At 52.6% G+C, this 13,574-nt stretch overlaps 1 protein-coding gene across 1 annotated transcript in view; it reads left to right on the top strand.

The window, feature by feature from the left end:
* LOC104273827 (coagulation factor VIII-like) overlaps positions 1–13,010 on the top strand; it is a gene marked incomplete at its 5' end in the record, with an annotated part of 22,432 nt that extends 9,422 nt beyond the window's left edge. The window contains 18 exons of the mRNA XM_009869276.1: positions 21–114; positions 320–531; positions 826–976; positions 1,123–1,332; positions 2,625–4,251; positions 4,531–5,379; positions 5,669–5,834; positions 6,643–6,849; positions 7,073–7,301; positions 7,399–7,581; positions 7,777–7,893; positions 9,143–9,214; positions 9,550–9,635; positions 10,116–10,271; positions 11,011–11,155; positions 11,981–12,129; positions 12,449–12,625; positions 12,855–13,010. Of these exons, the coding sequence (XP_009867578.1) occupies positions 21–114; positions 320–531; positions 826–976; positions 1,123–1,332; positions 2,625–4,251; positions 4,531–5,379; positions 5,669–5,834; positions 6,643–6,849; positions 7,073–7,301; positions 7,399–7,581; positions 7,777–7,893; positions 9,143–9,214; positions 9,550–9,635; positions 10,116–10,271; positions 11,011–11,155; positions 11,981–12,129; positions 12,449–12,625; positions 12,855–13,010 (4,986 nt within the window). The remainder of the gene's footprint in view (positions 1–20; positions 115–319; positions 532–825; positions 977–1,122; positions 1,333–2,624; positions 4,252–4,530; positions 5,380–5,668; positions 5,835–6,642; positions 6,850–7,072; positions 7,302–7,398; positions 7,582–7,776; positions 7,894–9,142; positions 9,215–9,549; positions 9,636–10,115; positions 10,272–11,010; positions 11,156–11,980; positions 12,130–12,448; positions 12,626–12,854) is intronic.
* Between the last annotated feature and the right edge of the window lie 564 nt (positions 13,011–13,574).

The following is a 13,574-nucleotide window of genomic DNA, read 5'->3' as shown; positions in this document are numbered from 1 at the left end:
GCTGACTGTCCTAATTTCAGATCGTGTTCAGGAACCTTGCAAGCCGACCATACAACATCTACCCTCACGGCCTCACCAGTGTAAGATCATTCCATGCCCTGAAGCCCTCTCAAGGTAAGGTGGGCCATGAGAATTTCCGACATCACCTGGCCACTGCCGTTCCAGTGTGCCATCCCAGGGTGGGTGTGGGTCCAGGTAGTTTTCTATGTAAACTTTGTGGTCAGGAAACCTCCTTTCTGAGCTCTTTTAAAAAGTGCATTCAGCCCTTGTAGAAGCAGCCCAGACCTAGCTGATCTGCCCTTGGGCTGTGTGTTGCCAGATAAGAACGTGAAGGACATTCCTATCCTACCTGGCCAGTCATTCACCTACAGCTGGAGGGTCACCGCCGAGGATGGGCCAACGCAGGCGGATCCTCGCTGCCTCACCCGTTTCTACTACAGCTCCATCGACCCAGTCCGAGACATGGCCTCAGGCCTGATTGGGCCCCTCCTGATCTGCTTTAAGAAGTCCATGGATCAGAGGGGAAATCAGGTGGGTCCTTTCTTTGTTGCTTCAACTGCCAAGCTAAAAGGTTGGAATAACTGGGGTGGGTGAAATATTTGGGTAAAATCAAATCTGTCTGTCCTGTTCTCTTCAACCCCACCATCTGTTCCAACGTCTGTGCTTTCCCCATCCTTCCTCGCATGCTCCATTTTCTCCAAAGCTGGACCCTAACTCCTGTGAAAACTGTTCCCCATGCACCCAGACAAAGACCTGGCAGCTACACTGGGCCCTGGGAGCGCTCTGATCAGACCAGGAATAACCGCTTCCCTCTCCACCTTCCAGATAATGTCAGACAATACAAGGTTGGTGCTGTTTTCAGTCTTCGATGAGAACCGTAGCTGGTACCTGGAGGAGAACATCAGACGTTTCTGCACTGACGCAGCCCATGTGGATACCCAAGACCCTCAGTTTTATGCCTCCAATGTGATGCACAGTGAGTACTCGTCAGGGGCTCCCTGCAAAGCCTCAGCAGACACAGGCTCATCTCTGCCCCAAGGAACAAGCTGGAAACATGCAGCAGCTCGGCAGCCATGGGGGAATCAGGTCCTGATGAAATGTTTCATTTCTGCTCTCTTCCAGCTATTAACGGCTTTGTGTTTGACAACCTCCAACCAAAACTCTGCCTGAATGAAGTTGTGTACTGGTATGTCCTGAGTGTTGGGGCCCAAACAGATTTCCTCTCCATCTTCTTCTCTGGAAATACGTTCAAGCGCAACATGGTCTTTGAGGACGTGCTTACCCTTTTCCCATTTTCTGGAGAAACGGTCTTCATGAGTTTGGAAACACCAGGTTAGTAACACGGGCTGTTCTATAAACCATGGGCTTGGCATCACGACAGAGATAAGGGAGCACCTCCAGCCAGTTCTCTGGTACCTGATTGCATTTCAGCAGCCTCAGGGATGCAAAGGGATGCACAACCTGCTAGAACAGCAAAGTGAGAGGCAATGATTAAATCCTTCCAAAGTTTAAATCAAAGATATTAAACTACTGTATTTTAATTCATTAATGGGTGCATTAAGGTCACACATGCTGCCAAGCCAGTAAGCTGGCTGCAGTAACTTGAGCCTCATGGAACTTGCATCTGCACCCTTGGCTCCACGATCAGAGGTCAAGGGGAGAGGCAGTGCTGTCCCTGATGCAAGTTCAGCCACTGGTCGCAGCATCCCGTTTATCTCTACACCTTTGCAAGGACAGAACTTGCAGCCACGGAAAAGTCCTAGGAAGGATTTGCTTCAGAGTTCCATTTTATTTCTCCCCACTTGCATTTTTTTCCTTAGCGTTCACAAAAGCCATTAACCATTTCCTCACTACAGAGGAAATACAGAATTTACCACGCAGTTGCAACACTGATAGGATGGTCCTGAGCGCTGCACGCTGAGCCACACTGACGGGGTTTCTTGATATCCCAGGAAGCTTTCTCAAACCCAGCCAAACGCTGCATCCGCTTGAGCTCTGATTTTTGTTTTGCCTGCTAATCTGAAGCAGGCAAGCAGCTCGGTCAGCAGCTCTCTCCAGCGTCAGAGCCTGGTTATTACACATCTCCTCACCCACTTGTGGCACCCGGAAAAGAGGTCCTTGCTGTAAGGAGCAAATGAATGGGCCGGGGATGTGAGCAAGAGGCGGCCTTTTTACTTCTTCCCCCTTGAGTGGGAGAGATGTGACGACGTGTCTGGGAAAGAGGTGTATTTGACAGCACCAGCACATCTTTGGGGGTGGATCATGGCGCTTACTCTGCTGCTGGCAATAATCCTAGAGGCTCTGTGGGTTCTCAGCATATCAGCTGTTCTTACTAACCTACCGTTGGGGCCTCACAGGTATGTGTAGCTCGCTGAGCTCTGGCAGGAAACACTGGTCCTACTTCTGGTGCTTGTCTGGACTGGCTCTGATGTTGTGAGCAACTCTGATGTCTTGTGAGTCCAGCTGTGAAATAATCGAGAGATTAGGAAAACATAAACCACCATGAAACAGAGGTTGCCCGAGAATAATGGTTGCACTAGCGAGGGAGCAGCATGGGGATGGCAGCAATTCTGCTTTCTCATTGTGGTGGGCTGATGATGTCCTCTTGTCCTCTCTTGAGACAGGCATCTGGACACTGGGGTGCCTGAATCCGGATTTCAGAGACCGAGGGATGCACGCCAAGTTCACAGTCTTGCAGTGCCAACATGAGCAATACCCCGATGGGGAAGATTACATGGATTTCGAGGAGGAGGAGTACTTTGACTTCCAACCCAGGGGCTTCTCGAAAAGAAAGAGATGGCATAGGCCATGTATCAATGAGCAACTGAACAACATCACCTCTTCCAGAAACGAGACAGAAAAGCCAAGGCTGTGCTTGACAGAACCCAGGCCTGGGGTCCTGAGCAACGGCAGGATTTCTGATCCCACTTCCAATGACCTATCAACACTTTTAGGAACAATCCCATACCCACCTGATAATTCTGTGTCTTCTCTGCCGGAGGCAAACTATGAGTCGGTGTCCTATGAATCCTTCCTGGAAGATGAAGAAGAATTGTCAAAAATCATCAGTCAGGATGAAGGGTTTGGAGCCCTCCCACATGGAGAACAATTGGCAAATGTTAATGGAAGAGTCTATGGTACAGTGAGCTCAGAAGGAGGTCAGCAACGGCTGCACCAAGCCACACCAGCTCCAGAAGATGCTCTGGCAGGAAAGAATGTGACTACAATATCAGAGGTGCAGGAGACAGTAAAAAGGACAATGGTGCAGTCTGGTGGAACATTAGACATCCTGGAAGCAGAGCCTCAAAAGACAACTGCTCATGCAATAAGCTTGTGGGACTCAATTGCTTACGCTGCCAGCATAGCTCCTCTCCAAGAGAACAGGAGCTCATTTCACCAGAATAACCTGGAGCACAGTCTTGGACTTCATGACACGTCTTCACAGGGTGCTGAGGACAAGTTGCTAAGAGAGGCTGATAAAATATCTTTAAATCTATACAAGTCAAAGGAGGCAATCAATACAGAACCAGCTTTAAGTACTGATCGTAACTCTTCCTCCACACTGGACAATCCTTCTGCATCTTCAGACGAGACAGAAGAGAACGGGACTTCTCATGCTGTGTTTCACAGTCACACCAGAGAAAGCAATTATTCCTCAGATGAGCTAGATGCTAAGCTGGAAAAAAGACCTCACAAAATGGTTTTGCAAGACTTTTATGAATCTTTCGAAGGCAAAAATATTTCTTTCTCAGACCTGGGAACCAGCAAACCTGTACAAGAACAAAACCTCACAGATGAGAATAACTCCTTGCCTACAAAAAGGGGCACAGAACAAGAAGACGGTGAACTTGCCCAAGGCACGAGGCTTCTAGAAACCACCTTTGCAAACACCAATGACCTTGAGCCTTCCAGCTATATAATGATGGAAGAGAAGGATGAATTAATCTTGGAAGCAGTGTTTCAGGATGCTACAGCCACTAAGGAATTGCCAGAGATGGACAATCTTGCCTTTCCTGAATCGAATGTTGTGGCAAATGACACAAGGCAGTTCCGAAATGCTTTCTTAAACATCCCTGAGCAGTTTCTGAGACATGCAGCCCCAGCTTCAACTGTGCATGGCCCTGACTGGAGGCCTCGACAAGCCAGGTCACTGGAGAACAGAGGCTTGATGCATGGTCCAAGTCTTCCCAGCACCAGTCAGCCTGGCAGCAGGGAGCCCCTCTCTGAGGGTAACAGAGCAGAGCAGGATCTGTCCAGCCAGACCCCTGAGGCAGCAGTACATAAGAAAACTCCAAATGTGTGTGGACCTCATCCCCTTTTTTGCAGCGTTCGCTTCAAAAAGAGGTCCCAGATATCAAGCGACACGTTGCCTGAGGTGACGGTGGCCCAGCAAAGCCTGGAAGAAAAATTAAACACGGTTGAGAGGAGACTGCACCCAGGCAGGGATGCTCCCCAGGCTCTGCTTGGAGATAGTGCTGAGGAGATGCGTCCTGAGGGGCAGCTGAGCACTGGTGAGGGTGTCTGGAGCAGCACTGAGGGTGTGTCGCGCAGAAAACGCTCCTTCCCCACATGGGGAGCACTGGGGACTGAGGCAGTGATGGCAGCGAGCAGCTCAGAAATGGCTGCAGACCTGGCCTCAAACTGGGATCCAGTCTCCCCAGGGACAGTGGGACGTGCCACGGGCTTGCAGAGCCCACCTTTGGCCGAGCTGCAGCCTGGCAGAGGGGCTGTCTGGGGGGCTCCGGGGAGTGAGCAAGCACAGAGGAGAAGCCAGATGGAGGAGGAGACAAACTCTGTGGATCAGCTGGGTCAGTTCAGTCCTCAGCCTCAGCAGCTCGAGGCCAATGCCACAGAGGCCTATGTGCCTGAGGGCATATCTGGGCAAAACCCAGAAAAAATCACCATGAAACCAGTCTCCAAAGAGAACTATTCTCTGTCTCTAAGCAGCCCCGCTCACAACCACAGCACTACCAGAAAAACAGCCAAATACGTTCAAGCCAGTCCAGATGGAGGGCAGCTGCTCAGGGGTAAAGATGTCCTCAGAGAAACGGGGAGGAGAGAGGGCCAGGCTCTAGAAGAGCCCAAGGAGGCTGGAGAAAGCAACAGCACGTCTGGGAAAAGGAGCCACGTCCCAGGACATAGGGAGAGACCAGCTCTGAACAACGAGACCCATTACAGCTCCTCGAGACCAAAGGCTGACAAGACAGACTACGACGAGTATGGTGACACAGAGCAGACCATGGAGGATTTCGACATCTATGGGGAAGAGGAGCATGACCCGCGCTCCTTCCAGGGGGAGATACGGCAATACTTCATTGCAGCGGTGGAGGTGATGTGGGAATACGGGAACCAGAGACCCCAGCACTTCCTAAAAGCCACGTAAGTGTGACTCTCCCTCACGTATTTCTCCTCCACTGCGTGACCGTGTGAGATGGCGCATCCTGGGAGGCAGGTTCACAGGTCTGTGAGCATACAACCAAGCCAAGCAGCTCAGGGGAAGGATGATCCCAGCACCTCCCCTCTACCTGGGGAGTTTTGTAACTCCAGCAACCTTGAGCTTCCTTGCACGCGGGTCACGGATGCTCTAGGCTTTGCATCACCCCTGCCATGGCTGCTCTCTCTATGGGATGGTATCACTTGACTTGCTTAACTGCCCTCACCCCAGCAGGGACACCTGGAGTGGCAGGAGGAAGCCTTTCCGGCAGTACCGCAAGGTGGTTTTCCGAGAGTACATGGATGATTCCTTCACACAGCCACTGATACGGGGAGAGCTGGACGAGCACCTGGGAATCCTTGGGCCATACATCAGGGCTGAAGTTGAAGATGTCATCATGGTGAATTGAAAGTTCCCATTTCTTCTAAAACTTGAAATCCCCCTGTTGCTGGCTGTGCTCAGCCAGAGGGAGGGCTGAGGTGGGCCCAAAGGTTCTGCAATGCCTGTGGATACGTCCTCAGGGCTTGGGGGCAGGACCTGCCCTGTTGGCACCCTGTGTGGTACCTGGATGGCAGCTGGTTGGGATGCAGATCTACCATTCAGAGGGACCTCAGTGGCTGGAGGAATGGGACAGGAGGAACATCAGAGTGTTCAAAGCCCTGGGCCTGAGACAGACCCGTCCCCTGTAACCGCACAGCCCGAGCAGTACCTGGGCAGCATGGGGAGCCTTTTGAGTGAAGGGACTGTAAAAAGGGTAGTGAACTAAGGAGGGTTCAGTACACCTTCTTTGGGGGCTCTATGTGAGGGCAAGCTTGGGGTTTCCTCACCACCACAGGTCTTTTAGCACCCACCTAAGGCTGTACATCAGGCTCAGGACTTGTATGACTGGAGAAGTTGACCCGTTTTCACTCAGATCTTCACCAGGATGGATTCAGCACCTTTGTGCTCCAGATACAGTAGTGTAGCTGACCTTGCTCCCACTGAGCATGTCCTGCTGACATGACTGGGATGCATTTTCCCCTGGAGACCACACTGCACAGCCACAGCTTGTGGTTCACCACTAGGGGTTGGCCACTGCATGGGTCCAACTGGAGGTCTGGGCACCAGGGACATAGCTGCCTCCGTCCCACCCCAGGGTCCAGGGCACTCTCAGCGCTGCACCGAGACCCTTCCTACACTCCTTTTGCTTTGCCTTCCTTATGGTGCAGGTTACATTCAAGAACCTGGCGTCGCGGCCCTTCTCCTTCCACTCCACCCTGCAAGGCTACGAGGAGACAGAGGGCGCAACAGAGGGTGGAGAGGCGGTGCAGCCCGGCAAGGTCCGGAAGTACTCCTGGAAAGTCCTGCCCCAGATGGCACCCACCACGCAGGAGTTTGACTGCAAGGCCTGGGCTTACTTCTCCAATGTGGATCTGGTAGGTGGGACTCTGCTCCATGGGCAAACCCTGGAAGAAGAGACGGGCAGCATTGCTGGGTCCTGGCTGTGAGGATAAGGCTTTCCCTATCTGTTGCTGTGTGGATTCTCAGGTGTCTAATACATCTGAGAAATTACACGCTTTCCTCGCTGCAGTGTCGCCTGCAGGCACTGGCACTGCCTCCTCCTCTGAGGCAAACCTTTGTTTCCTGGCTCCCCGGCAGGAGAAGGACCTGCACTCTGGCCTCATTGGGCCACTGATCATCTGCCGCCACGGGGTGCTGAGCTTCGTTTTCAGGCGTCAGCTAGCTGTGCAGGAGTTCTCCCTCCTCTTCACCATCTTTGATGAGACCAAAAGCTGGTACTTCCTGGAGAACATGGCGAGGAACTGTCGCCCTCCCTGCCGCATCCAGCAGGAGAACCCGGACTTCAAGAGAAACCATACCTTCCATGGTGAGGACCCTTACCCTTGCCCTTTCCATCCCGCAATCTATATTGGGATGGAAAAACCCTGAAGCCTTGAGCTGTTCCTGACTGCTGCCTTCCCCAGCCATCAATGGGTATGTGAGTGACACGCTGCCCGGGCTGGTGATGGCTCAGCAGCAACGAATCCGATGGCACCTCCTGAACATGGGAAGCACTGAAGATATTCACTCCATCCACTTTCACGGTCAGCTGTTCAGCATCAGGACTAGCCAGGAGTATCGCATGGGAGTCTACAACCTTTATCCCGGTGAGATGCAGTGCGAGCGCTGTGCGCACCCCGGCTGCCAAGGTTTCGTGTCCATGCCTGTTAGGAAATGCCAAGCCTGCGGGGGGATAGCAAGGAGGGGGAATAGATCTGGAAGAGTCTGGCTCTGTGCTTGGCACTGTGGCATCCCGTCACAGCCGGTAACTCTCCTCTGCTCCTCTCTCCATTCCTGGCCAGGTGTCTTCAGGACGGTGGAGATGTGGCCCTCGCACGCCGGGATTTGGCAGGTTGAGTGCAAAGTGGGAGAGCACCAGCAAGCTGGGATGAGTGCTCTCTTCCTCGTGTACAACCTGAGTGAGTGATCCTCTTTGTACTCTGGCCCGCTTGCCGCCATGGCCATAGCCTGCAGTTTTTGAGCTCTCTTCCTCCAGGTCTTTCAGCATTTCCCCTGGGGTGGCCCAAGTGGGGTCTTTCGGGTTTTCTCTCTGAAAGAAAGTCACGATTTCAGCCCTTGCCACCCTACGCAGCCCAGTAGAGGGCAGAGAGTCAGGGACGCGGTTGAGGTGGAGGCTGGGAGACCAACTTCATTTGCCTGCAAATATTTGCTCCTGCAGCTCTTATTTTCCAAAATTGAGGGTCCCTGCACCTCCAGTAAAATGCACTTACCCCAGCAACTGCATGCACATGCTGTTGCCTGCCTGCACTGTTGGGAAGGTACAGTGCCCAGCTGCCTAACCACATGTCAGGAGGTAAACTGAGGCATGGAGCGATGGCATCGAGAGGCACCGCCTCAATACAGGTTGCTCTGATAGAAACAGCCCCAAGAGCAACTGCGAAATCTACAGGAAAGCTTGGGCTCCATTCACCCCAGAAGAGCACATTTCTACCTCACCATAAGTAAGCACCAAGGGAAGTGGTTTGTGAGAGTAGTATTTTATCACCCAGTGGCAGTTTCTTTCCTCTTCCTAAAGGAGCATTAAATGTTAGCCAGAAAATGTTTCCGTACATTAAAAATCTCCTTAAGATTTCAAATTCCTATCTTCCCCAGAAGCATTTGCCATGCAGCGGAGATGCCAAGATGTGAGAAGTCGCTAATAATAACGGTTATTATTAGAGAAAAACAGCCCCGTGCTCAGCAGACCGTAAGAGAAACAGAGACATGCGGATGTCAGGCAGACTTTTAGCAACGTGATATTTGTTTTTAAAGGATGCTGCCTAGCAACAAAAAGGCCCAGAAGCCTTTGCGTAGAAGGAAGAGATGCTTGACAGCATTGCTGGGAGATCGAGACATGGGAATGAGAGGTTGGGGAATCAGGGACAGGAGTTTGGCAAGAGGCTGCTGTGCCTGGCGCTAGGAACTCTTTGCTGCTGACATCAGGGTTAGGAGCAAGAACTTCCTGCACCCCTAAAACGTGGGGATGGATGTGGAGACATGTGAAACCCACTGTTTAGTAGGAAACAAAAAAGCCTGGGGCTCCTGGAAGTTTGAGACAACGTCTACGAGCCTGAGGGCTGCTACCCAGCCTAGGCTTTTCCTTCAGAAGCCTTGCTGTCTAACCAACTCTCCCTGGTTTTTACCCTCCTTCTCTCTGTTTGGCTGCAGACTGCCAAAACGCCCTTGGCCTGGCTTCGGGCCACATCGCAGACTCGCAGATCACGGCATCGGGGCAGTACGGTGAGTAGGGGTTGTTGCCCCAAGGAAGGCAGGTGAGGTTGGGGCAGTTTCAGCCAACACAACTAACTCACCTGCTTGCCTGCCCAAAGCTCTGCCACACCAGGTCTCTGGCAGAGTCCCTCCTCCATCTATGCCTCTATCAGTGTCCCTGATGAGACCTGGAGGTGCCTTCCCTCATGTCCATCCCATCACATCAGTGTTCTGCCACCCTGTATATGGCTGCTAAGCCCTAGGATGATCCACAAGCCCCATCCTACAGATGGATTTCTTGCCGCCTCGGGCTGGGCAGCACCAGGGGCCAGCAGCCCCCTCATATTTGTGCTCTCTCCTCACAGGGCAGTGGGCTCCTTACCTGGCCAGGCTGGATAACACTGGCTCCATCAATGCTTGGAGCACCGACCGCAGCAATGCCTGGATCCAGGTAAGAGAGGCCCTGTTGTAAGAGAGGCCCTGTGGCTGGAGGGATTGGGGGCATTGCAAGGGCCTGCAGAAGGACCTTCATGTGTCTCCCCAGCCATGTCCTGCTATTTCCCCTGCTTCTTCTCTGGGAAGGGAGCTCTGAGATCCTAATGGCACTCGGTCTGGCCGTGGTTACTGCTGGCCTGACCCCAGATCCATCCTCAGCACAGCAGAGGAATCATTTGATGGTCCAGCTGCAGCATCAGATCGTGCAAAAATCCCCCGAAGACCAAGTGAGAACTGCTCACCTCGCCACACAGCTCTTCCCTGCCTTCTCCCAGCTGTTGGCTGACTTGTGCCCTTATGAACAACTGTTTTAACTAGTTTCATGATCCGTGCTCAGTTATGCCGTGAGGAAGCGAGTTCCACGGGTTTTACAGTGCGTTGCCTGAACATGGCTTCGGTTTTCCATCAGAAACGAATCCCTGACTTTCGTTCACAGGTGGATCTTTTGCATGTCATGATTGTTCACGGCATAAAAACCCAAGGGGCCCGACAAAAGTTCTCCAGCCTTTACATCTCCCAGTTCGTTGTTTTCTACAGCCTTGATGGGCAAAGGTGGAGGAAGTACAAAGGGAATACCACCAGCAGCCAGATGGTAAGGCAAACAGGTCTTGAGGAGAGTGTCTTCCCCAAAACGGGTCTCTTGGGGTGATAAAAGCTAGGAAGCTCTGTACTCAAGGCAGAGACATCCTGAGCCCCTGAGATATTTGATTAGAGCAGGAACAGTGAGAATTCACTGCCAGGATGACCACCCATCTGCAAAGGACTCTCTGTCTGTGTCCATCTGTCTCATTTGAAATGGATTGAGGGGGTTTTTTTTCCCACAATCCCAGGTCACTGTGAGATCCATCACTTAACATTATGTTGCACGTTAGTTAAAGCTTGGCGTAAGATTTTGCCTGAATGTCGTTTTTGACTCCAAAGCAAATTTGGCTTTCTGAAAACATCACACAGATGTAGATGATTTGGGAGAGAGTACACACAGGCGTCTCATTCCAGCAGAAGACAAGTATGCAGCAAAGCCTCCATCCTTTACATCAGCTGTGGCTAAAACTTTTCCCCGGTTCAGAAGTCCCAGGACTGACTATTTTTTTTCTTCTTTTTCTCCCTTCTTGTTGATGAAAGTATAAATATGTGTTCGTTTGCACAAAGCCTAAGTTCCGCCTTCTCCCATTCCTCAGTGATTCACCCTGATTTGGCCTATTCACACTTCTTTGCTCTGAATCACAGTCTAAATCATTCCCCCTCTTGTAAGGATGGTGATAAGATACACAAGTGCCAGACACAAGCTCCCTCCATTGGTATAACAAACTTTTTTCTCCCTCTCCCTGCAGCTCTTCTTTGCAAATGTGGATGCAACGGGAGTGAAAGAAAATCGCTTCAACCCTCCGATCATAGCGCGGTACATCCGCATCAACCCCACTCACTACAGCATCCGGACGACGCTGCGCATGGAGCTCGTTGGCTGTGATCTCAACAGTACGTCCCACCTCCAGATAGCAGAGCACCAAAGCCGGGGCCTGATCCAGTGGAGTGCTGAGTGCCAGCTCCACGTGTCTCAGGATTTCCCAGGCAGTTGCAGAGGGGAAAGGAGGAGGCTGGATTTGGTGTTGCCAATGTTAGGCGAACACAGCTGGAAAATCTCATTATGGTCTTAGAGATAGCAATGCCAGAGGGAGGGCATGAGGCCAGCTCTCACCACCGCTTTTTCCTGAACCACCAGAATCCTCCAGCAGCAGCTAAGCTGATAGCTAGGGAGCTGCTGCCTCAGTCTGGGGGCACAGGGAACAAGCAGAGACAGACACCATTGGCTTTTCTTCCGGTTTTGCCATTCCAAAGGGAGACTGCTCTGGCCCACGGGGTGACTTGGGGCATTGAGTGCTGCTCTAAGATCCTTTAGCTTCACACACCAGCAGGGCAGACTCTCCAGCAGCTACAAGCAGCAGTGACTGTGCTGTCGTCCCATGCTCTAAGCTTGCCAGCCACACCTGATCACACAGTGTGCAAGGTATCTCCCCAACAGATATTCGTCACACTGCCCTGCAGACAGGTTCTCCTTATGTTCTGGCAGATGCACAAATTCTTCACATTCCTCCCAGATAAAAATCTCCAGGGAGAAAAGGCAGGTGTAGTTTGGCACAAAGGGGTCCTGAGCAGTGCAAGGACTATGACACTGCAACAACGCAGAGGAGAACGTGCAACCAGGGAAAGCGCATGGAGGGCAACCGGGGCAGTGAGCAGCCAGAAGACACCTCGGTGATGGGTGCGTTCCCTGTTCTGACAAGCATTGCTCCTCTCTTCAAGGCTGCTCCATACCTCTAGGGATGGAGAACAAAAGGATCCCTGATCAGCGCATCTCCGCATCCTCCTACAGCAACAACGTCTTCTCCAGCTGGTCACCGTCCCACGCCCGCCTGAACCTGCAGGGGAGGACCAACGCGTGGAGGCCAAAGGTAGCCTGTGCCAGGACATCCCCAGGCAGGCAGCTGCAGCTTAGGCAGGCAGCTGGGATCCCAGAGGGAAGGCTGGGTGCTTGCAACCTCTCCTAGCCAGGGCTGCGTTGGGAGCACGTACAGCCATGTACACCGTGCAAGCTGCCCGCGCGCAGCCAGGAAAGCTGCTGCACTGATTTAACACCCAGCAGCTCCAGCCAGATGTGTGGTAGGGCAGGTGAAGCCTAGGACTACGTGCAGGGCCACCTCGGATTCAGCTGCAATGATTGTGTCTTTCTCATTGCTGCTGAAGAGTTGAAGGCAGTCTGTCCTTCCCCAGAGCAACAGCCCCAGCGAGTGGTTGCAGGTGGACTTTGAAGTAACCAAGAAAGTGACTGCAATCATAACCCAAGGTGCCAAAGCTATCTTCAGCCCCATATTCGTGAAGGAGTTTGCTGTCTCCAGCAGCCAGAACGGCGTGAACTGGAGCCCAGTCCTGCAGGACGGCAAGGAGAAGGTAGGCAAAACTGCTCCACAGCCCGGGGCAGCCCACGGCCACCCCCAGGGCAACAAGCACAGCCCTTGGCAGCAGATCTGCTCACAGGATTTTCTGGAAGAGCAGTGAGCCGGGCTATGCTTTCTCCTCCCTAAATCATTCCCAAGTGGTGCTTGTCTGGGTGGCTCAAGTCATGTGCTCAATATGCCAGCAGAGAAGAGCGCATCCCTGATTTCTCCCTCCTCTCCAGATTTTCAAGGCAAACCGAGACCACACCAGCACAGTGATGAACACACTGGAACCCCCCATCTTTGCCCGCTACGTGAGGATACACCCCCGCCAGTGGCACAACCACATTGCCCTGCGAATAGAATTCCTCGGCTGCGACACCCAGCAGGAGTACTGATGGCTGTGGGGCCAGGCATAAGCAGTGCTGGCCCAAGAACTCGCATCCAACCAGACACTGAACTCTCACCAGGGTGGAAGCCAACCCTCCAGGTCTCCGGCTGCCCCCACTGCCAGGGAGGAGAAGGCCTGCAGAGCTGTTGAGGAGGCCGGCTCGTTATCAGCCTCTTCCTGTCCTTCATCTACCAGATGCCATATAGTCAGATGTAATGCTGAAGAATTAAAGAGTAATTTTCCAATATCTCTCTGCACTTTCTCCTCTGCTCCAGCCTTGGGAGTCCCCAGGGGCTCAGTCAGCATTACCAGCAGCTAGTAATTAATTAGCCCCAGAGCTTTCCTGCTTTGTTTTGAACAAGCTCACAGGGCCTCGGGCACAGTCCTGGGGAAGGAGGAAGATAAGGGCTGGGGGAGGAGGCCCTGTTCCAGGCCCCAGGGTCCATTGCACAATGGGTGGGGATCGACAGTTGCTTGCTAAACCTGACTCAGCACCGGGCTTTGGCCCTTCTCTTCCCCTCTGCCCGTCACTACCAGCCTGGGCCTGACCAGCTGAAGCTTCAAATACCCA

This window comes from Apaloderma vittatum, unplaced genomic scaffold, assembly GCF_000703405.1.
Source record: "Apaloderma vittatum isolate BGI_N311 unplaced genomic scaffold, ASM70340v1 scaffold6370, whole genome shotgun sequence".
Taxonomy (NCBI): domain Eukaryota; kingdom Metazoa; phylum Chordata; class Aves; order Trogoniformes; family Trogonidae; genus Apaloderma; species Apaloderma vittatum.
Note: the sequence above shows the minus strand (reverse complement) of the source record. Positions and strands in the feature narration are given on the sequence as shown.